At 45.7% G+C, this 24,144-nt stretch overlaps 1 protein-coding gene across 4 annotated transcripts in view; it reads right to left on the bottom strand.

Annotated features, from left to right (window-relative positions):
• The window catches only part of EBF2 (EBF transcription factor 2), a 250,146-nt gene extending 233,824 nt beyond the window's left edge, over nt 1-16,322 (bottom strand). For 2 of the 4 annotated variants that reach the window (XM_087969954.1, XM_087969953.1), the window contains exons 1-5: nt 15,503-16,321; nt 8,922-9,078; nt 7,236-7,299; nt 4,644-4,699; nt 4,209-4,282 (exon numbers count right to left, since the gene is read on the bottom strand). In XM_087969954.1, the coding sequence (XP_087826080.1) occupies nt 4,209-4,282; nt 4,644-4,699; nt 7,236-7,299; nt 8,922-9,078; nt 15,503-15,633 (482 nt within the window). In that variant the 5' untranslated portion in view covers nt 15,634-16,321. Of the gene's footprint in view, nt 1-4,208; nt 4,283-4,643; nt 4,700-7,235; nt 7,300-8,921; nt 9,079-15,502 lie in introns of all 4 variants that reach the window. The other 2 variants (XM_026671320.2, XM_087969955.1) reach the window with 2 other exon arrangements.
• Between the last annotated feature and the right edge of the window lie 7,822 nt (nt 16,323-24,144).

The following is a 24,144-nucleotide window of genomic DNA, read 5'->3' on the forward strand; positions in this document are numbered from 1 at the left end:
GAGAACCAGTAGTGGAAATTTTGAGCAGTTTGGAGAACTGGCCAATGCCACTTCTGACTGGCCCTGCCCCATCTATTCTCCACCTCCCATTGAGTCCCAGCTGATTGGCTGGGTCTTCTTTGGTTGCCCTGAACAGGAGAACGGAGCTGGAAAGCAGGTTAGTGGGGTGGGGAGGGAATGGGGATTTTGCAGTATCCTTCCTCTGCCACGCCCACCAAGCCACCACCTACCAAGCCACGTCACCAAGCCACGCCTACAGAACCGGTAGTAAAAAAATTTGAATCCCACCACTGCTCCCCACCCCACTAACCTGCTTTCCAGTTCCGTTCTCCTGTGCAAGACAACAAAAGAAGACCCAGCCAATCAGCTGGGACTTGATGGGAGGCAGAGAAGAGATGGGGGCAGGGCCAGTCAGAGATGGTATTTGCCGGTTCTCCGAACTACTCAAAATTTCTGCTACCGGTTCTCCAGAACTGGTTAGAACCTGCTGAATGCCACCTCTGCTCTGGAGAGATGCAAAACTGTCTTTGTTCCTTAACTAAGCTTAAAGCCAAGTGGAAACGGATCCTGATATTATTTGTTTGTTTAATTTTTATACTGCCCAGCTCACTGTTGAGCAACTCTGGCTGGCCAGTCATGCAAAATGGTTTTGAACAGCACTGAATCGCACACTTCCAAGATTAGCAGGTTAAATGTATTGCGGGTCAGGAGGTTCTTCATTGACTTGGAAAAAAATTATTTAAATAGCCTTTTTGTTGTTGTTAAATAGAATTTAGTAAGGATAGCACATGATGAACTGGGGGAAGTTTTAACTGTTATGTGGCTGTTGTGGTTAGCCAGCAGCAGGTATGGATGGCTGAGGAGAGCGAGGACTCTGATGAGGGGCCAAGACCATCAGGCAGTGGACTGCTGCCTTCAGAGATTGTGGGGACTGGCAGCAGTGACAAGGAGGTTCCCGAGGAGCCTGTGCCAAGTGCACATGCACGAAGAATTACTCGGAGGAAAGAACAATTACAGCAGCACAGGCAACTCGGGAGTAAGGCTGCAAGGTAATGGCCCCTCCCTCAAGAGGATAAAAGCCAGGTTTGGAAAAGCATTCTTTGCAGACAGCAAAGAAGCTCTGAAGCTCAACTTGTGGACATCTTAGTTCGTGTTTGGATAATCTTGTAAATTAGTTCTTATCTCTGGGTTTTTGGCAGCATTGATGAATACCTTGGCAAGGCTCTTTCTTGTCGGAGCTAATTAGTGGAAAGCAGCCTTTTATCTGTAAAGGAATAGAATTTGTTATTAAACCTTAAAAGGTGGGGGTTGCTGCCTTTGCTGTGTTTGCTCTTTCGGAACCCGGTTGGGTCAGAACAGTGGCTTGCAGAAAATGGATACAAGTCTGGGTTGAATTTGTTCTTGGAAATAGTGTGTGGGTTCAGACATTGTGCTAAGCCTGAGTTAGCCATGTTACCTAACTTCCAAACTGTTGGGTTTTGCTACACCATATTCCCTAGTTTATAAAATAGAAACACTAAGTTCATCAATTATCCTAGTTGATGGATCACACACAAAGTTTGAATAAGTTCTGCATTCAATATATTTTGAATTCAGAAAAGGAGAACGCCATTGCCATGTTCTGTAAATTCAACCACTGAGATTAATTTGCAAGTACATTTTCTGAATGCTGTCACTTAATTCATTGCACTTGCACCTTTACCAAGGCAAATATTTCTACTTATACCAAGGAAATCCTTTTTAAAGGATGAAAGAATTCCTTTAAGTGACATAGTGTATATATTCCAGAACAAACCACCTTAGAGATGCATACTCTATACAAGAAAGGATGCTACCACTCAATTTGTATAAATAGTGGTTTTAAAATAATTTAATTTTGAAGATATTATCCCATTAATTCAAATGTTTCCTGTTATACTCAGCCTTTAAAAGCCCCTGAAGGTAGGCAGAAGATATTGTCATATCCTGATATTTCCTGTTCCTACTTTCCATCGGTTTCCAACCTCCTTAACTGTTCTAACTGCCTGATCCAGCACTGCCCAATGGCACTACAGGGAAGTGACAGCAGCTGAGGAGGTTGGAGATTTTACTAGATGAGTTTGTGTCTAAGAATAAGCAGAACATTCCTGCATCCTACTTAATCACCTTGTCACTAAAATGGAAGCAAAAAACACAGGACTCAATAGTAAGTATCTTCTCTGGGGGAGAGTGAGAAAGGGAAGAGAAGGAGAGGGAGGGGGATGAACAGATTAACATATTAACAGAGTTGGAAGGGACCTTGTGGATCATCTAGTCCAGCTTCCCCCCAACCCTATACCATTTTTGACAGATGGCAATCCAGGAGGAGGAGGAGGAGGAGGAGGAGGAGGAGGAGGAGGAGGAGGAGGAGGAGGAGGAGGAGGAGGAGGAGGAGGAGGAGGAGGAGGAGGAGGAGGAGGAGGACTAATAGTTCTCTGCAGAGAATTATTTAGAACTGTATTATCTAACAGATTCATTGTACAGGCAGTCCTCAACTTATGACCACTATTGAGCCCAAAATTTATGTTGTTAAGTGAGACATTTATTAAGTAGTTTTGCCCCATTTTATGACCCTTCTTCTCACAGTTGTTAAGTGAATTATTGCAGTTGATAGGCTAGTAACATGTTTGTTAAGTAAATCTGGCTTCCCCACTGACTTTGCTTGTCAGAAGGTCGTAAAAGCTGAGCACATGACCTTGGCATACAACAATGGTCATAAATATGAAACAGTTGCCAGGCATTTGAATTTTGATCACATGATCATGAGGATCCTGCAAAGGTTGTAACTGTGAAAAACGGTCATAAGCCACATTTTTCAGTGCCATTGTAACTTTGAATGGTCACTAGAGGGACTGTTGTAAGACGAGGACTACCTCTATATCATAGGTCAGATACCATGCTAACAAGAAGAGAAAAAAAGTAAAATATAGTTATAGCTAAAGCTACCCAGTGTTTATTTCTTATTTGTCGATTTGTTTCGGTATATATCACTTACCCGAATATGATTGCACTGAGACCTGCAGAATTTCCTTGTTGACATGCATGGGACATAATTGCACCGTTGGTGCATTAAATGCAAGCATACTCATTCCTTGTTAAATTGGGGCAACAGTGGCAAAAGACAAAGCTCTGTAATTGTTGGTGCTAAGACAAAGATGTGAGAATAGGACTGCAGCCTTCATGTGATTTTTGCATGAAGAGATGTATAGACTGATTCAGAAGTCGGAATTGTGAAAGTTCAATTGCTAAATTAAAGTTCAGGAAAATATAAATTAAACCTTCTCTTTAAAAAAAAATCACAGTCCCTTAACAGAGCAAAACCTGTAGCCAAGAGTTGGGTGAACATTCCCAGGTCTTAAGATCATCTGGCTTAATATTATCTAGTGTTCCAGCCCTTCTCTGGAATTTTTTCCCTGGTGTCAGGAAATCTTTAAAAAAAGCGAAACTGGCTGGATTGCTACCATTGTTAGACTAGTCCAGAGCCCTCTAGAAGTTGCATTTTCTTTTCTTTTCCTACTTTGTTGGAAATATTCCTTGATTTAAAAAAAAAAAAAAGCTGGAATGTCTATGTGGGTGTGCCCTTTCCTTCCTGACCAAGAAATTTAGAGGTTAGGTTGACACATAGCACTAAGCCAACTTTCATTATACTTTTTTTTAACAAATAGATTTGGTCTGCAAATAAGGCAAAGCCACAATTGAAGAATGGACATTAAAAGTTAGTGCCAGGCTGAACAGAGAGAAGAATGCTCCACTGCTGTCTTCCCAAATATTATGTTTTTTTAAAATGCTATTTAGAGCATTAATTAAGAATGCTTCCAGATTTTGCTTAATGAGGTGACCTTCTCATCTCCTTGGTTGAGAATGGATAATTAGCCTTCATACTAGTGAAAATTGTTCATCACCCTTTCATCCAAATATGTCCCATTTCCTTTCCACCTCAAAAATCTCAGCAACAGGAGCATCTAGGCCTATTTAGCTACTAGAATGTGATTGTATCACATGCCACTTCCATGAACATAAAGGAAAAACATTGTCTTACCCAAAGGAGCTTTTTCAAGTGGCAACTGAACGTCTCTGAAGTGAAATATCTTCAGAGAAAAACGAAGAAGTCCAGTCGTGCCTCTTGAAAAAGCACTTTGGGCAACCATGACCTGCATGACTGGGAATCTCCATAGACAACACTGTCTTACCTGCACATAACTTCATGGGTGAGTAGAACTCTGCACATTTCCGGGTTCTTGTTTTGTCCTTCATAGGCGATAGGCTATAAAGAAGTCAAGAATATGGGTGAGTCAGTTTAAAACAAATAAGACAATCTTTTCTCTGCTATGATTTCTCAATCTGAAAATAAAAACAAGACAAGGAATTGCAAATCTTCAAGAATAACCTTCTCTAACTGTGTCCTCTCCATTTACAGACTGGCATCCTGGGAAATGCAATTCCAACGTGATCAAAAAATAGTACCAGACCTAAAGCATCGGTTTGCATATTGCAAGATAAGTCTCCAAGCCTTCCTTGGAGACTTAGAAGATACAAGCTATCCCTGATAAGGTATGGTGACTATTTCTCTGAATAATAAGAAACACAGATAGGCTGAGGTTAAAGGATGGGAGCAGAAATCTCACCTGTTTTGTGACTGAATCAATGAGTCTGACAAATAGATCTTGTTCAGTCCTGACACCTACAGGGAACAGAAAGAAAACAGGATGAGAGAAGGGTAAACATGGGACTCTTTCAAAGGATTTGTTCCCCACTGTAGGCTGCCTTCTCTCACGGGTAAACTGTTTAGGGAAAGAGACACCAAAGCGCATGATACTAAAGCATATAAACATTAGCATTCATATACAGACACCTTCATCATTCATCACGTCTACCTTCCTCACTCTGGACCATCCATATTCAGTAAATGATAATTATAACTTCTAGGAAATATAATTAAGACTAGGAATAGTTACTATATATCAATAACTCATTCTTTTCTCACATTCTTCATCAGCCCACATTTCTCTCCACTCCCATTTTCCCTCTCCCATTTTTCCATGGTGACCTCTAAGCAGGACTTTGGGGCAAATGTGTCATTCAGCAAAATAAATCAGAAGGCCTTCAAAACCTAGGCAGATTGCCTTAGCATGTTTTAATAAATTAATGACATCATTGGGTCCAAACTAAGTCATATTTGGAATAGTTAAAAATAAAATTGCCCTTAAATCAAATTGGACTGCCTTTAGGAAGCATTATTAGTAATTACCAACATGCTTTTTCCAAAAGTTGTTCATTTGTTCATTCCCAGTCTAGAAAACAGCTTCAGAATTCCCAAGAAGTCTCTCATCTCAATATTAACCCGAGACAGTCCACTTAATTTCTAAGATCAACCAAAGTTGCCTAGGTGCTGCTTCAAATAGACGCATTACAGTCAATGGAGCTTAGGTTATTCACCACCAACTTAAGCCTCATTGATTCTATTGGCTCCAGTCCAAGTATTACATCTGGATCTAATCTTTTGCCATTCCTGGTACAAAATCATCTAGTCCCACATCTGAAATTATCAAACTGAACCATGACTAATAGATTCACTATCCATTCTTTCTCTGCTTACATTCACAGACAGCACTAACCCAAAACTGTGATTTGTTGTGATTCTTTGTCACTTAGTGTAAATCCAGTTGTTGTGTTTTGTAAGCCATAGTTTAGGGATCAGTGTGTAATTGGAACTGAAATGTATTTAATAAATCATACTTAAATAAGGCATATGGGCAGCTAGGTGTGATGTGTGAACTCGGTTACTCTCCCACAATGAGAGATGCGTAGAGAGCATATGCACTTGATCTGTTGAGTACTTATTGGGAAGGAAGTCTAATCATATCCCACCACACATTAATCAATTTCAGAAGGGAACTGAAGGTTCTGATAGGTGCAAAACCACGTGGTGCTCCTCAAACATACCCAAAGAATATAAAATACAGAGGGCATCCAGAAAATAAAAATAAAAAGTCATCCAAATTTGTGCCCAGGGTTCAGGAGAAATGATGAACCATGAGTTGAACCTTTATGAAAAGCAGTTGCTTTCCTCCCTCTGAATATAACAGGTGTGGTCAGGAAGGACAACAACTTCCAATAAAATGCTGTGAAGGGAGGCTGAAGGTCAGCCTCCGAGGCTGCAAATTTCTAAAAGTGGTAACCGTGGAATATCTTTATTAGAAAAAAATGAAAGTGTGAGCAATCTTTTCTTGTTCTTTACTGGATAGTAAATATTACGCTCTCCACCCCCCCAAAAAAGGTAATGCAAAAATCTCTTATTATAAAAAGGAAACTACAGTCTGGATTTATACAATAAAATATGTTGCTGATGCCAGTAACATCAAAACTGAAATTGACTTGCAATGCAACTTTGGGTGATTTTATGCATGTATTGGCTTTTGCAAGTCGTTTGAGGTAGGCATAATGCCAGACAACCAATTCCAATACCTGGGTAAGTGTTCCTCCACCCAGGGCCACTTTCCTTTATAGCTTTCCCAAACCCACATTCCAAAAGTGGTTCAAAACTATAGTGTAAAACCCTGGGGAGATATCAAAACTACATATGCATTGCACAATTATTTACATTCATACAAAGTTGTATACACATATATTCACATTTGTCACCACCTGATGGAGACTGACTCCACCATTAAAAAAAAAAACAGTGTTCCATATTGCCTTGTCTAAGAGCAGCAGAATCAGTCATTAACCCTTCCCCAATCTAATACTTTCCAAGGTGTATTGGAAGACACCTTGAGGACTATTGTAACACCCTTCCCATCTTGGCCAGCCACGATAATGCCCATACTGGTTACAGCTGATAGTACCTTCAACTAAATATACCAATAATGTTTAGTATATAAGCCCCCTTCTCTGGTCATAAAAGATAAGCAAGGTTTGAACTGGTTAAATGTTTGGGTGGAAGACAAGCAGAAAAGTCCAAGACTTAAACTGAGAAGTTTTTTTAAAAAGGAAATTTCCAGAGAAAGGCAACAGCAAAGAATTTCCATGTTACTACCAAGAAAACTATACAACCTGACCATGAAGAGATATAGGTGTGTCCATGACATCACCAGGAGTTAGTAGGTGGGTTTACCTTTTTCACACCTGGAGGGCACCAGGTTTGGGGAAAGCTAACCCTGATAATGACCTTACTCCATCATGGCCCTTTGTTGAGGATGAGCTGGCGAAGGACTTACCATTGCTGTACAGAAGCTGCAATTTGTAGTGTGTCCCATTATTTGTTTTTTCGTTGCCTTGTTCCTGAGAAGTAAAAGAAAGGAAAAATATTTCAGGAAGAATCTGGGTTCACACATTACACTAAGCCCTTGATGGCAGCTTATTTACTAAATCATTAGACTGAGTTGCCACTACTAGAAACTGTGGCTTATAAATCACAGTGGCTAGCTTGGCACAACATAATGAACCAGATCTAAACAAGCTACTTTATAGTTACTGGGATGTGTGAACCCAGCTAGAGTTTTTCCAGAAATAAGCTCGGTTCATGAGTCCTTGGAACCAACAGAATTAACAGCAGCATGACCACCTTTCCTGTTGCTTGTTCAGAAGTCCCAATAACTATTTGTCAATGCTTACCCATGCAAAACTGAATTGTGGTTTATTCAATTAATCCAAGCTTCTCAGATCCCGCAGCATGCTGAATTATAAGCTAGACATACCACACATGAGTTGAAGGTTTAATGTGAGCTACAAGTCGCAGCCTCTAAACTCAATAGAAGCTTAGTAACAAGGCAACCTGGGTTTAAGAAAATTCCTGTTTAACACTAATTAGTTAACTCATGCAAATTAATATAGTTTGCTGGAAAGTTGGCTCTATTGGGCCCTGCTCCCAAACAACCCTACATAACATTGTCCCGATTTAAGATTCACAGGAGTGAGAATTCCTGAATAGGAGGCAGATTTTCCAACTAGCATTACTTTTTACTGTCAGTAGCCTTTCCCCAAGGGCTGCATATGCCAGCTTCATGCTAGTGCCATGCAAGGGGAGATATTTTGTAGTTTGGGTCCTGCTTAAATAACCAGGAAGGGGAGGGGAGGCCTGTTGAGCTAGTTCTATTCCCTTCTGAAACTTTACAGAACTGGACACAATCTTTCAGAGCAAAGCAGTGTCTGTTTTTTTAAAAATATATGGAAGCATTCCAGCAAAGGAAAAAAACTGAAAATAGGGCAGTTGAACTTCATTCTTTCTAGACTCCCAATCGAATAATAAATATCCGTTTAGAAATTAATTCAGGTACCTGAACTGCAAAGCCCGGAACAGGGGAAAGTCACAAGTCTCCAGATGTACATTCTGACCAGTTGCATCGCCCCTTCTCCCTCCCACCACAAAGAGAAGCTAAATCGAGACTGCAATCTTAAATTTCCCCCCTATTCTCTGGAGAAGACCTGCCCCTTATTTGTAAGGAGGGACAATCTGGCCTTGAACTGAGGGTGAAATTGACTGGCACTCCAGGTGTGCTCTCCACCTGTAGCGCAACGAGGGGGAGGGGAGTTCTCCTTTTAGTTTTGAAATCAAACTCAGCTGCTCTCCCATCAATTCGGATTCGGGTAGGTCCAGATTCGCGCGGAATCTTGTCCTAGTGGGGGAATGAGGCAGGGGCAGCTTTTAAACTCCAGACTGAAATTGACCGAACCGGGCCGAATCACTAGTTTGCAAAGGAAACCCAGAGAGAAGGAAAATGAGCATTATTATTCGGGAGCCCAGCTTTCTAGGATCAATTTTTTAAAAAGAAGAACGAGAAAGAAGCTGCCTGGATGCCATTGTAATTTTGGTTTTCTCTGTCGCTACGGATCGTGTTGCACTCATTGCGGCAAGAAAGGCGGATTATGCGAGACGACAGGAGGCCGGAAAAATAGACCCTTACTTTGTCATTTTCCACGAAGTCCACGAACGCCGTCCGCTCGATTTCCACGGGCTGACCCTGGCGGTCGTAGAGAGCCAAGACGAAGTGGAAGAAGTTGGATTTCCTCAAGTTGGAAGGAGGCTGTTTTTCGAAGTGGGCTCGAGACAACGCCACGCCGCTGGGGAGGAAGGGAGAGGGCAGCCGAGGTTAAGGCAGAAGGAGAGAAAGAACTAAACGCGGCCCGCAGCCAGCCTATTTCCTCGCCTTCGGTCACGGTACCGCCCAAAGCCACGCGCGGACAAGGGCAGCTGCCTCTCGGGTACGCAAAACAGGTTCCAGCGTTTCAAGCACACTTACCTGCACTAAAGACCCCGAGGCAGGAAATTTCCCACGCACCTGCCTTTGGATTAGCGTGTTTGGGATTAGCCGGGACGGGAATTTAGCCAGCTGTGGCCGAGGAGAAACTACCTTTCCTGGATGAGCGAGTCGTGTGAACCCAGCCAAGGCGCTCTGTTAAATCGTACCCTGGCTTGGCGCGAGCACAGACCGTGGGGGTCTTTTTCAATATGGATTTGGGGCTGCAGTCGCCTTCATTTTTGACCGGCCAGTCGCCTCACCGGGTCCATAAACAGTGGCTGAGTTCACACAGCACGCAAAGCCGGATACTAATCCTATCGGGTTTTCCGCGTTCTCTAAGAAGCGAGTCCTTTTATATTTGGGGTCTTGGCCAGGGCCGCCTTAACAGCATTATGGGCCTCGGGCAAAGCAGGGTACTGGGGCCCCTACGACAACTACTCACAGGAATAAAAATGCAAATGGTCGATAAAATCAAACCTATATTTTCAGGTTAGTATTAATAAAAATGCAGTATAATGTAATATATGTTGGTGTATTTATATGATACAAGGTGCATGGAAGGGTTAACATACACATGGGGCCCTATGCTCGTGGAGCCCAGGGGCAAGTGCCCATCAGCCTCATGCGTTAAGACAGCCCTGGTCTTGGGTGGGGGGGAAGTTTCTCCGGAGAGGAGAATCCGTTTTATTACACTCCGTTCACACGATATGTTAAGCCTTAAGCACGCATTTTATCCAACAAATCTCAGATGGCTAGGTCGTCGGATAAGGGGATCCGTATAAACCACGTTTCAGAAACCGAAGTGCTGTGTTCGAGCTACAACCCTATACTCTCCGCCGCCCCAAAACAATCCCTCGAACCATTTTAGGATTTAGCCCGTCGTGTGAACCGGGACGCAGAGAGAGAGTAGTGGAAACTCTGCGCCTCTTCCTCTTCGAGGCACCACCATCCTGCTTAACGCCTTTCTCACCCCGTTTCTGCAAACTGAAACTTCGTCTGCACCGTGGATTTTGAGGATGGCTAACTTTCTAAATTTAGCCCCGGGTCTAAGTAAACCATGGACTCCTCCTTTGACCCAGGTTTTGAGGCTGCAATAGCAAACCATTAACTATCCACGCATTGGACTAAACCAGCATTCAGACGGCTAATTTGCGGTTCAATTTATCCAGTGCGTATTAACGTTATTAACCAACTTTCCTCTGTCGCCCTCCCTCCACCACCACCCTCTTCAGCCGGTCGTGGAGGCGGGAGGGCGGGGGAAGGTACTCAAACCTCGAGTAGCTTATAAGAGAGAAAGCGAAAAGCTGAATAAAAGATGCACAATAAGGGAGGAGAGGTAGAACGAGAGGTTCACCTGCTGAATTTTCCGTTTTCTCAAAAAATAATTTTATCACTGGTTTTTTTTTGTTTTCCTCCCGCAATTATGAAACCCAAATCGCGAACTTTTTAGTTCTGTACACCGGCACGCGAGCCCTAGGCAGAACCGACGGGGTTTACTCGTGAGTAGACCCGGATAACCGTTTAATCTATTCCTCACACCTAACGGAAAAGCTTCCTTCTCCATCACGCAGCCATCGATTATTAAACAATAACCAGGGTTCTATAGCAGCCTGAAGAGCCAAATTGTACTGTCACTGCAAGTATTTCACGACGCTTCATATCCCCTCCTGCACCACCATAAAAAAAAATCTGTTTTTAAGATCCTCTCCGTTCCTTAACCGCAATCCAACCGGCAAGTTATTGCTAAAATTGCAAGCCTGGAAAAGTGGAATTCGGGAAAGATTCACTTTCCTTTCTGGGGCATCAGAGATTGTCCCGAAAACTCAGGTGACCTTTTGTTATTTTCATAGAAAACCACAATACTTTTGCGCTGCAGGGCTTACACGGAAATAAGCCCCCTGGATATCAGTTGAAGCCGTTTTCGGACGAAGCTAACGTTAACCCTCAAACTGCCTGCATCCACACAACCTACTGAACTGCAAAGCGGGACGTGCTTTAGCTGAGCTATTATTGGGAACCCACCGAAGTACGGTAGTTAGTTTAGGATTCCGCCCAAGCAGGAAAACTGGATTCGTTTTAATAAAACGCTACTTGAGAGAGGCGTGGGAACACAACGCCAAGGCCGTATTTCCCAGACTGATCTAGCTCTTTATGCCGACGATGCGGGCGGACCAGCAACCTAAAAGGACCGGGCGGACAAAGAGATTGCGCGGTTCTAGGAGTCTAATTCGGATCAATGACGGACGATCAATAGCGGTAGGGGGCCCTCTCTTCTCCATATGGTCACCAACAGCTAGTGCGCATTGATTGGAGGAGGAGAGAAAGTAGGGGCTGCACTGGATCGGGAAGTTTATGGATTGTTCACCTAAACACAAGGCATAATCGATCCATTTTTTAAAAAATCCTTCCTGGAGCCTCGACTTCGTTCTCTATCTCCTCCCCACCCCGAAAGAAACACGTTTCTTGAAAAACTCCGGGGTTTCAAAGGGGGTTTATTCCAAATCCTCGCACTTCCTCTGGGGAAGTTCCATCGGATCCGAAGGCTTGGGTCGCCTGGAAATCAGCGCATCTTCCCCACAAGGGAATCGGAAAACCGTTCGACCCGGCGTCAAGCTGGTCCGGAAATCACCCTGGAGCGCGTTTATTCCAAGTCCAGCTTCTTTTGGGACTTGGACTACAGTCGCTGGCGCTTCGGTGGACTGCGCCGCTCTGCCTGTTTGCTCGACAGCGAAGCTCCCGAGGAGTTTGGGAAGCTGGCGCCAACGTTGCTACAAGATCGCAGCCTTGCCTTGCCCTTTCCCAGTTCTTATCTTCCTTTGCGCCGATCCTACGAACGTACTCTAATACCCCGAAGGAAATTTTCCTGGCTTCAGCCAACCTTCCGTAAACCAAGAGATTTTGGGGCGAGGCTTGAAAAGCCTGCTTGCTGTAGAGGTAAATCCCGCCACATTTAAAAGAGTTAAAATCATTTTAGGTGTATTTGTCAAGCCGAGGGGTTTTTTTTAGGATTCATGTAGGATGCAATAATCCAAGCACGAGTTTTGTGTTCAAGTTCAATAAAGTAACCCAGGTTTGAATTGGCTTGGATGGATCCATCTCACCGTTTGCGAATAAACTTGGCTCGATTAAATGGGATCCGTTTCTCAATATCTGCATCTTAATTTAAACTTACAAACGGCTCAGAGGCTCAGAAGTGCTGAGTAAAAATGCTCAGAACGCATTTTTTAAAACTCATATCGAAACTTAGGAGAAACTTTTTTCTGTGAAAAACTTGGGTCGGGCAAGAGTGGTTTTAGGATCGGGAGAGGGATTTTCCGTCCCCCCAGGGTCAGAAGATCAATTTTCCAAGCTAATGTGTTTAGGGCCAGGGACTAGTTTGGGAAACATTCGGTTTAAAACTGTCCTTGAACAATCTTTGCACCTCTTTGCACCTCTTTTGTAAGGGAAGGGCGACCGTCAAATCCCCTTGGAGGGGTGATCTAAAGCCACCTGCCTTGGCAGCTACAGAGAGAATAGAGACAAATTTGATTTCTGGAGGAGAAGCAAACAAATGACTACAAGCCAACTTCGGACAGGCCAGCAGTACAAAAAAAAAAAAATCCCGCTTTTTAAAACCCGCGTTAATGCATGAACACTGGCTCCCCGAGAGATTCCACGAGAGATCCGGGGTCTCTTATTTTCCTCCGGAGACTTGGGAGCCCCAGGTGGGAAGGCAGGAAGACCTGCCCGAACGTTTGAGGCTCCTCATACACGAGAGACCCCAGCACCCCCCGGCGAAAGTTGACCCGGCCTTTTTCTTCTCTGAAGGGAGAACTTTACTCCTCAAGAGGGGAAGGAAAGGACTTGTGTCTAACTCCCTCGAAGAACAGACCAAACCAAACCCGGGGTATCCTGTCCCTGGCATCCAAGCGAAACTTTTTTTTTTTTTTTTTTTTTTGCATCAGCTCATCTCTTCGCCTCGAGGAGGAGGGGGAGTTTACCGGCCCTTTCTCAGCGTGCAATTCCCGCTGCATCTGACGCAAAACGGCGGCTTCTGCTTTCCAACCTCCCTGGCGCTCGAGCTGACCCCTGAGGAGGCCAGGGTACATTTGCAGGGCTCGCGGGGGCGGGGAGGAAAGTTTCCCAGTCCTTGTTGCAATCCTCCCGAAGCTCCTCTCCGCGAAGTCCGAAGGGTTTTTGTTTTACTCCGGGGTAAGACTTGATTTTTTTCACGGCAGCGGTCCAAGTTAAGCGTGCAGGAGCGAGCAGAGAGGTCGGTTTCCGTCGGCGGTGGTGGTTTTATGGCGTTTGGTTCCCAGCGGCGGCATTTCGGGTGGTTCGGAGCGAGAGAGTTCTCTGTTTCGGGAGCGTGGAGTTTTGGAGGCAATGTGTCCGTTGCCAGTCCTTCCTCACCAAGTCCGGATGGCTGCAAACTTTGACGCTCAGTTCAAACTTCTCCCGCAGATCCCGCCGCTTTGGTTCGCTTCCTGCCACCGTTTAGAAGGGAATCTCCCCACGCAGAGCAATACTTTTAATCCGTGGGGAAGGATGGCACGGGCGCTCTTGGCCTCACCGGGAGAAGCCGGAGAAGCTGTGGCTGCGAAGGGCGATTCCGACGCCCAGGAAGTCCCTGAACTCAGCTGGCGTCGCTTCCCATCTTAAGGCTGAGAAGCCAGCCGAAGTGGAGAGCAGGCCTGGGCGAAATAAAGCGGCGCAGCAGAGCGGGCGTTTCCTGGCGTGCCATTCTTTTAGATGCCAGCCCAGTCTCAGTGGGCCAATTCACACAACACAGGAAACTCTCAAATGTGTACTTTCTTGGCTTTTTGACTCGCGGTGTTCTGTGAAGCCCGCCAAGTTGCCATTTGAAAATCGCGCGGTCTGAGAATCTAGGCAATGTTAGTTGATTTTAGGAAGCAGGCTGGATTAAAACTGTCTTTGCTGTGCTGAGTGAATTCAGCCTAAGTGAATTCAGCATCCGCTTTGCTTCCCTTTAGTCATTCACCCAGGCCAAGTTACTCAGCTTCCAGGCACGTAACACCCTCAAACTGGTGTGGCCTCAGAAGTGCAGAGATGACCCCGTCTTGCACGACTCTGATACCAAGCTCCCCTCATTGGGTTTCCCTAGCCTAGCCCTTGCTCCAAAGGGTCCCGTTGAGTTCCCTTGTTTAGCACGACCTTTTCAACAGAGTTTGACTCGAACTCCAGTTCCAAGCACAACCGCTCTTCTCACACTGCTCTAAGCCATGGTTTGGATATCACTGAATAAACCATCATTGGCTGGTATTCGCCAAGCATTCTAGCCACCCACCACCCTTATAGTGCCTCAGGTGTTGAGTTCACTCAACCCGCTAACCGAATCAATCACAGACGGGTTGAACGGGGTCGTGTGAATCAGGCCTAAATGTCATTCGCGGTTCAGCACTAAGTCTACCAAGCGTCCTTTTTCGCCCACTTTGGATCGGGTTAGAATGAGCGCGTGCTGATCAGAGGGTGAGGATGGCGTGCAACCTCTTATCCCTCAAGCTTTAGGTCCTGAAATAAAGTGGGTAAATCGGGTTCTCGGTTCCTTTGCATGCTTTCTCAGATGTTTTCCAGATGTTCAATGCCAAGGATTTTAAAGGCTGGTGTGAAAATAACAGTACAGTTTGGAAGTTTGTAACTTCTGTTGAAGGAAGTTCTAACGAAGATCAATCAGACCATCAGCCCTGGAGGCTACTACTATCCTATCCTAGAGACGGTTTTGCACTAGAAAATGAGGATCGCTGAAGGGACTGGACGACTTTCTTAAGAGAAGGAGCTGGGCAGCATCACTCTAGGACTGTTTCCTCCAGAGTAAACCTGACGCCAGGCATCAGCTCCTAGAGAGCTGGTTTCTCAGACCTGCTGGAGAGTTCAGCATCCTGAACTCTCTGGAAAACGGGCCTCTTATTTTCCACTGCCCTTCACTGCCTACTGAAAAGTAAACCCCAATCCCGCCACAAGACGACTTCCTCCGAAGTTGACTAGGCCAACATAACACACACACACACACACACAACTGAAGCGCCGGGTCCTTCTTTGCTAAGGGTACAGAGATCTCCCCAGCCCAACTGAATGTGTGCAGGAAACCAATATAAACCGAGGAAGGGATCGGTCTGGGACCGATCATCTAAAGGGGCCCGAGGAGCAAAGAGGGCGACGGCACACACACACACACACACACCCCAAACAAGCCCAGCAGGAAGGGAACTCAGCCAGCTGCAAACTCAAGATTTGATCTACTTTACCTTTGAGCGGCGATGTTGGCATCCACCACGCCAACGTTCCTGACCCAAGAGCGGACCGGATCCATCTCCGACCCCAGCACCTTGTCTTTCAGGATCGGCCCTCTTCCTAACGTATCTTGGATCCCAAACATTTAAAAAGAAAAAAAAAAGTTTATTCCAAAACCCAAACTAGGCTTTCCGACGGGGGGGAGGGAGGGGGAGCGAACTTCCAAACCAGCGCAACCCACACGGCACCGATTCCTCTCCGAGCGAGAGCAGCGAAGCGCCTCCGCCTTTCAGGACGGGTTGGAGGGTCTTTGGAGGGCCCTCCGGTCCTTTAAAAGCAAAACAAAAGGGAGCCTTAGACAAGGGAACGGAGCGGCGGCGGCGACGGGAGGGAAGGAAGGCGGGGGGAGGCAGCGTTGCTTTGCGCCGGTCTTTCGATGTTTGCAAGCCGAAGTCGCGGAAATCTCTCAGCCGCTTCCGAGGCGGCGAATCATCTTCTCTGCAGCCGCTGCCGGAGGGAGAGAGCCGAGGAAAGAGTACGCATTGCCGGCGACGTCCTTTCCGCGGGAGCGCCGGTCACCTGCTCGCCGGGAGACACCCGCGGGTGGGCTTCGCGGCTGCCTAAATCCACGAGGCGAAGGAGAGAGAGAGGGAGACCGGCAGGACCGCAAAAGTGGGAGGGAGGCAGAGGAGGAGGAGGAGGAGGCGAAGGGAGGGAGGGGGGAGAGAAGCCGGGTCAGTGGCAAAAGGCAGAGGCGAAAACCGCTGCCAAAGAAACGCGGAAGAAGAAAACGGGGGCCAACGCGCGGCCGCTTTTCCCGCACCGAGTTCACCATGAATGGGTTGCGGCCAGGGGAGCGAACGTCCTGAGGGAAAGGGGCGGGGCGGCCTGGCCGAGGAAGGCGCGCCGATTTGCATAGGCTCGCCCCATTGGAGGAGGAAAAAAAGGAGGCGGCCGACGCGCGGCGTTCCGGCTTTAACCTCAGGAAGGGGCGGGGCTTGCTCGGGTTGGGGAGGGAGGGGCTGCCCAGGAGCCTTGGACACGCCGGAGCAGCGGGTGGACTTCAGTCGCTTGGCCGAACGCTTTTTCTTTCTTTCTTTCTTTTCTTTCTTTCTTTCTTTCTTTCTTTCTTTCTTTCTTTCTTTCTTTCTTTCTTTCTTCTTCTTTCTTTCTTCTCTCTCTCTCTCTCTCTTTCTTTCTTTCTTTTCTTTCTTTCTTTCTTTCTTTCTTCTCTTTCTTTCTTTCTTTCTTTCTTTCTTTCTTTCTTTCTTTCTTTCTTTCTTTTCTTTCTCTTCTCTTTCTCTTTCTCTCTCTCTCTCTCTTTCTTTCTTTTTTCTTTCTTTTTTCTTTCTCTTTCTCTTTCTTTTCTTTCTTCTTTCTTTCTTTCTTCTTTCTTTCTTTCTTTCTTTCTTTCTTCTTTCTCTTTCTTTCTCTCTCTCTCTCTCTTTCTTTCTTTTTTCTTTCTTTCTTTCTTTCTTTCTTTCTTTCTTTCTTTCTCTTTTTCTTTCTTTCTTTCTTTCTTTCTTTCTTTCTTTCTTTCTTTCTTTCTTTCTTTCTTTCTCTTTCTCTTTCTCTTTCTTTCTTTCTTTCTTTCTTTCTTTCTTTCTTTCTTTCTTTCTTTCTCTTTCTTTCTTTTTTGCATTTCGGCTTGTTCAACTGACCCGGGTCGAAGGGAGGGAAATGGGGGTGGGGGTGTGCAGGGGGCGTGGGGTGGCGGGGGGCAGGAAGGCAGCTTCGTTTCCAGCGGCGTCTCAGCGCAGCGATGGAGCACCCCAAAGCCTTCCAGCTTGCAGAGAGGGTCGCTTCCCTACTTCCAGCTGCTGCTCGGGAATTGCAATCTGGAAACGAAGACCAGCGGGGGGAATCGAACTTGTGACACCTTTCCGAAGGATTCCCTGGGGTCTCGCTGCCATCGCTCTGACTGTGAAGCCCCCACCCCTTTTTCAGTTGCTCTCCGCCGCTTGGCTGGGCTCGGGGAGAAAAGAGAAAGGGGAGGGTGTGCGTGTGCGTGTGTTTTAATAAAGTAAAATAAAATAAAACAAGGGGCGAATTCACAGCTGGGCTTATACGCGAGCGGTGGTACAGCTGGCTTCTTTCTGCGCGATTCCTGATGGTGGAAAAGGCGCCCTGGTTGAACTTGCTTTGCTTGTTGGTTGACCGCTTTCCAGAAATAGGTGTCTGGCTGGGGGAAACTTCCGAGGAAGAGGCGAGGCGTGTTCAAAAACTGTAACCTTTCACACGGACCATTCCTACAGAGAACGGGGCACAAGCCGCGCGTGCAAGCACGCTCTTTATAAACTTTTATTTTTTTTTTGAAAGCCGGGAGAGATACATTATAAGCGCAGAGCGTTTCTTGCAAACCTTGTCTCCTCGTCCGTCGGTCCGCCTTGCTGGAAAGAATAGCGCGTCTGTATATCAATGCAAAGCGGCTTGGTGTCAGTTCTATCTCTCTCCCCCCACCCCCCACCCCGGCACTCCCCCCACCCCTGGTCCTTTTGTACGGCGATCTGGGAGGATAGACCTGTCTCTGAAATCTATCTAGCACCGACGCGAAAAACAGATTTCAAGACAATGCATGCAAATCTGGACTCAGGAAGCCATCTGCCAGAGTTGGAAATCAGATGTTCCCCAGTTAAAGTGACAGAGCCCGAGTTCCCTTGTCTGTTTTAACTCCCTCATCCTTCTAAGGTACCGCGAAATTCCCTGCCTAATCCAACGCCTCGCTTCCAGCTTTTCCTTCATCTATTTCGAACTGGCTGGAAAACAAAACAAAACAAAACATGGAAAAGTTTGCTGGCATCTGCGTTGAGATGCTTTTTTAAAAAGCCTAATCAAGAATCAGATTAAAACTCTTGTATGAATAAGGCTTAGGCGGCGAGGGGCTGGCGGAGGTGGGGAGGGGGGGATCTGGCTTTTGGTCAAAAATGAAGGGGGGGGAGGGCAGGAAAGAAAAGGAGAGGTCTAAATTATTGTGTCCGCGTTGGTGACAGATTTGACAGGAGAGGACCACATAAATCCGAAGGCCTTGTATAGGGAAATGCTCAGTAAATAACCTTTCCTTCCTTCAAACCTGACACTCGCCCTATATATACTATTCTTTGTAGTCAACGCAGAGGAAGTGAACATTAATAAAACAATAGATTCTGTACCGTGACAGAAATATAAACTTTTATTTGCACAAATCCACACTCAGAGGTGCGCCCATGGATCTTTCAAGGAGATGAACAGAATTGAAGACAACGCACACATTTTAAAACCCTCCTTCCAGTATTCATTGATGTGCTTTTCAGAAATGTGGGCGCCGGCCTTCTCCTTTTCCCGAGACTTCTGCAGTAGGTTCCCTTGGCCTTCTCCAAGGTCAGGATGAATGACGGGCCCCAAAATGTTAATGATCTTCGGCTATTTTTGTTCCATGGATATTTCTTTAAATCTGACCCGAAAATTCTCCAGCGGTGAGAATAGCTGCTTGGTAGCCTTTGGGGAGCCCCTGGCAATTGCTTCCATAGAAATGAGAGGGCGCCCTTCGAGCAAACTTGCTAGGAGTCGGTTTAGAGTGGGAGATTGCGCTCCCAGAGATCGGGGAAGTCAGAAGCATCGAAAGCTCAGGGATGACCAAGGCCATTCAACGATTGTTGTGCCTGTTATTAATAAATGAAGTTAGGCTATGTGACCACAATGAAGGTTGGGTGACTCTACCAGAAAGGTTTTCTGGAGTGGCCTTTTGGCGTTGTTGGCAACCAACAAAATATCTCCCCCCTCCCCCTCCTTACGCACACAAACACACACACACTTCAATGTTTGGAATTTCTGGTGGCAAGCCCGGCTTCTTGTCAAGCAATGCTGGCTTGATGATGCCTTGTACTTGATGCTGAAGAAAAGGCAGGACCCTACTGATCAGGGGGCCAATATGGAAAGATGGAGAGGAGGATGCTACAGGGATCTTAAACATTGTCATCCTGGTACTTTCAGGTATTGGGGCAGATCTGTTGGCATTGGAGATGGAGGCCCCACAACATCAGAGCCACATCCTAGAAAGGAATGTCCTGAGACTTACTTCGGAGCAGAATTGAATAACCAGGAAGAGAATTTCGTCCTTATTTTGAAGATCTTGGCTTGCTACGGAAGGGGAAAAAAGCTCTGTGGAGCAGATTCTAAAAGTAACTAAACTAAATTTTAAAAAAGCATCACGCACACAAATGCAGCACGGAGAACCCCTCATCAGCCATCCCCACAAACGGGAAAGTGTGGTTCTTTGGGGGGGGGGGGGTTGGAGTGAGCCCCCAAAGTCAGACTCAGTAGGATCTCTGACCAAGTGGGCTACTAAAATGAGAGAGAGACAAGGGGAAGACGAAACAAACCTTCAACTTGAACGAAGTGAAGAAAAGGAAGGGAAGGAAGGAAGAAAGGAAGGAAAGGAAGGAAGGAAGGAAGGAAGGAAGGAAGGAAAGAAAGAAAGAAAGAAAGAAAGAAAGAAAGAAAGAAAGAAAGAAAGAAAGAAAGAAAGAAAGAAAGAAAGAAAGAAAGAAAACCCTGGACGGAGTTTCGTTTCCTCCGGATTATAAAAGTACTGCTTTTCTGAAGAAGAAAAGGGGAAAAAGGGGGGAGAAGAAAAAAATTCCTCTCCTGAGTAGGAAGCCTTGCGGGAAGCTGGAAACTAGGGGCTGGGGAAAAGGGAGGTCAGAGGGTAGGGGCACCCCCTTTTTTTTTCCTATAGCAGCTGCCACCCAAATACGACTCTTCGGGGAACCTCTGAATAGAGCCCCGGGCTCTTCTTGCCCCGCGGCCCTTTCCATTTACATGATATCGGGTGGGTGGTGGGGTCGGGAGGGAGGGAGGCTGCCTTCTCCCCACGCTCAGCCCAAGGCCAAAGATAAACCGCCGTGGATTATCCAGTACCGGCGCAACCTCTGCGGCTCCGGCCACATCTCGTAATCTCAAAGCCGGGCGGGCGGAGCAGAGGAAGACGGACGCGAGTCTTCCTCATCCACACTCACTCAGCCTTTCTGGCTTCAGTTGACCTGCCCCTTATTTGCAGGCGTCGGGAAATCTCTCCTCGGGGAAGGCTTCCGGCGTGGACTCGACGTGGGTGACTTCCCACGACAGCAAACGCGTCCCGATCCCCGCGGTTTCTCTCTCTGCCCCGGGGGACTCCGAATCTAAGGCGGTCTTTGACTCATCCTAAAGCCACCTTGTCCTGCGGTTCGGGTAACTTCTCTTCCTCCTCCCTAAATATTTATGATATTCCCAGATCGCTGGAGAGAAGAGAGAGAGAAAGAAAGAGAAAGAGAAAGAGAGAGAGAAGGAAGGAAGGAAGGAAGGAAGGAAGGAAGGAAGGAAGGAAACAGCCGGGCCGCTGTAAAAAGCCCTCGTTGGAAACAAAACCAGCGACACGTCTTGGGACAGATCAACTTTCTGCCCGAGCGACGCGATTCCGACGGCTTTTGCAGCCCGGCTCTTCAAAGGCGCTAAGGCGGCCAGGAAAGACTTGCTCTCCCACCGAGTAAAGGAAGGAAAGAGACTTCTTTCTCTCTCCTGGCCAGAGCCAGCAGCTGTTTTTATTTTTCTGGAAGAAAAACTCGCCGAACCGTTTGTTACAGGTTGCCTCTTTTGCACGACAGCTGGGCTCGCTTACAGGCTTAGCCACGGGGATCCGAACCACGGTTCGGGGCAATTAAGCCAATTTTCTGGATCCCCGGATCCGTTGAATCCTTAACGACCGATACGCGACGGTTGTAAGGGGATTGGATAGTTAGGGGTACCGTGCTATACAAAATAAAAATAAAATAAAAAATGACCCACTCAGTTGTAACTGGAGCGCGCCACTCCCGGGAATTAATTAATTAAAACCGCAGATGCGCGGTTCCTAACACGGATTAGGGACAAACCTTTATCTCCAAAGCAGGTAAGAGGTCGGCCAAACCTTTTAAAGGACTAACTCAGCCTGTGGTGGAAGGTCCTCTTTCAGACACACTTTCTTCTAGAATTGTCATTCTCCAAGCAAAAATTACCCCCTTTCGTGGTTTTCTTTTCTTTTTTTAAATAAATAAATGTCCAAATGAAACCAATTTCGGGATCCAGCTTCCGTTTGGAGGCACGGGGGGAAAAGAAAAGCGAAGTCTCCCAATACTACTTGTAGTATGTCTTCTACTGCTCAACATACCGCTTGCCTTGCTACTTAACCCTTACTAGGAAGGTCTCCAACCAAGAGATCAATCTGCATTTTATTTTTAATTCCAGCCATCTGATATATTTTTTTTTACTCCCTCCACCAGGCACCCTGTTTGGCTTCTTGGGTCTTCTGAATGAAGGACCCGAAAGAAGGTCGGGCGGGTTTCTTCCGCCACCATTCGCGAAGCTCAGAAGTTTGGCACTTGGGTATGTCGCTGACCTCGGCTGAACTCCGGTAGCCTCAGGAAAAGGGGCAGAAAAGCCCACCTCGGCCTCAGATAACAGATCATCGGAGTTGGAAGGGACCTTTGAGGTCATCTAGTCCACCACCACCACCACCCCGCCCAAGCAGGAGACCCTACACCATTTCTGACAAATGGCAGTCCAATCTCTTCTTGAAAGCCTCCAGGGATGAAGCTCCCACAACTTCCGAGGGCAACTTCTGTTCCGCTGTTTGATCGTTCTCACTGTCACTGCCTCGAGCTTCCTTTCCGTCTCCCACCTAAACCAGTTCAGCGAGCCAGGGAGCGAGTAGCGCTTCAGCTCATCCAAGGGCCGAAGGGGGGTCGTAAAAATGCCCCACGGCCGCGAGGACGTCAGCCGTGGAGCAAATCCCCGTTGAACTCAATGGGATTTATCGCCAGGAGGAATAATCCGGCCAAATCAGCCTCGTTTTAAAGTTCCTTCTAGTTTAGCAGTAGGGAAGACTAACAACAAATCAAGGATAATTAGACTTCGCCATTAGGGATCTTCCTTTCCACACCCAGGACGTGTTATTTAGAGGTAGACTGCCATTGAATGGGGAGGTTCTGTATCGCTAGGCATACTATGGAGGTTCTAAACTGGCAGAAACTTGTCTGGGTAGTCGTTTTCTTTTATCCCACTAGAGCAAACTTGTTGCTGCTTTTGTTAGGGATGGAAAGTGGAACCTCCTGGAAAGTTGAGGAGATGCTGAGCTGATAAGGGGAAGGTAGATGTGTGTGTGTGTGTAGTTGCTTGGAGAGAGAGAGAATAAAATTTCACCAGGAAGAATTTTTTGCAGAATGTTTCCTTGACTTGTTGTGGACAAGTCTATTTGACATCAAGCTGAGTTTATTCCTCCTCTTAAGACCTCGTTTATTTTAACCATGAATAAACAACCATTAGGTTTGCATAACATGGTAAGCAGCATGGTTTGTTTACCGATCACCTTGAACTGGTTCCCATATTGTGCCTAGTTATGGCATAGTTTATTATTTGGCTTGGCTTAACGGTGTTTATTTGATTAACTTATTACATACCTGTGCAGATTCCCAACTTCCACAAAGTAAGAAGCATTCAGACTGTAAATAACTGTCCATAGTTAGCTCCCACACCTTTATAGCACCTAAGACCTTGGCATATTGGCATAACATCCAGATCTCCTCAGTTCCTAAATGTGTGGAGACTCAAGATTGTGTTGTGTAGCCCCTGTTTACAAGCTATAATTTAGAACTAGCCACACTGGGCAAATCTATTTAAATAGTACACAGATTGTGTTTCAGCATGTTATGAAAGAGAATCTGAAATCTCTATGTATGTGTGTGTGTGTGTATGCATCTGTCTAGTTTCTCTTCCGATAATGTACTAAATATTTCCACTTTTTACTAAATTTTCAATATTTATTCTTCCAAATAAAAATACATTTCTAATCACTTTGACTTGGGGCAAACTAAAAAAAAATACAGATAATATTTTCAGCCTGATGGTTCACCAAGAAACAAATCTAAAGCACCAGCTCAGGGATCTAATTAATATATGTTACCCTCATTTTTGTTTAATTTACTCAGATGCAATGGACCTAAAAATAACTTTTTTTCTGACTAAAGGATTAAAGTTTTGCTGGCTCTGCAGTGATTTGCTACCCAATTAAAACCTAGCATCATTTGTAGAGAGGTCCAGTTATTCCTGCGCACATTAAAAAAAAAAACGGACATGCTTTATTTTGTGGGATTGAACTTTCAGTGGAGATTCTTGATCTAGATTCTAGAGATCTGTGATTTTCTCTTTCATTCTCAGCAGGGATGGGAAGGTGGATAAAATATGTTTTTTTCAGTTTTAAACTATAATGACAAGCCAGCCAAGGTACTTTGGCCTTTTAAAGTAAAATAACACACACAAAGAGCTCTCCAGAATAACACCACGCTAATACATTTAATTTAAAAAAAGAAAATGTTAAAAGCAGCTGCCTAAGATTTTGACCTAGATAGCTTTGTGCCTCAAGAATCAGGATTGGTGCATTCAGCACATTCATCCTGGGAGAAGCTCTTTAACAAAAAGGAATGGAGGCCAAGAGGTGATACTTTTTAGTGGTAGACCTGAAGTAATGGAATCCTCTTCCCTGGGAAGTGAACCCTTACTCCATCTATTACAAAAATCCTGGAGTTTGTTAAAGTGGGGTTGCTCTGGAGAACGTTTGGTGGTTGTTAGGATGCTGTTATTGGCTCTTCTTTATCAATAGCAGTTAATG

Source organism: Notechis scutatus, chromosome 7 (assembly GCF_049901735.1).
Source record: "Notechis scutatus isolate UNSWTSFEM ecotype Mainland chromosome 7, rNotScu1.2, whole genome shotgun sequence".
NCBI lineage: Eukaryota > Metazoa > Chordata > Lepidosauria > Squamata > Elapidae > Notechis > Notechis scutatus.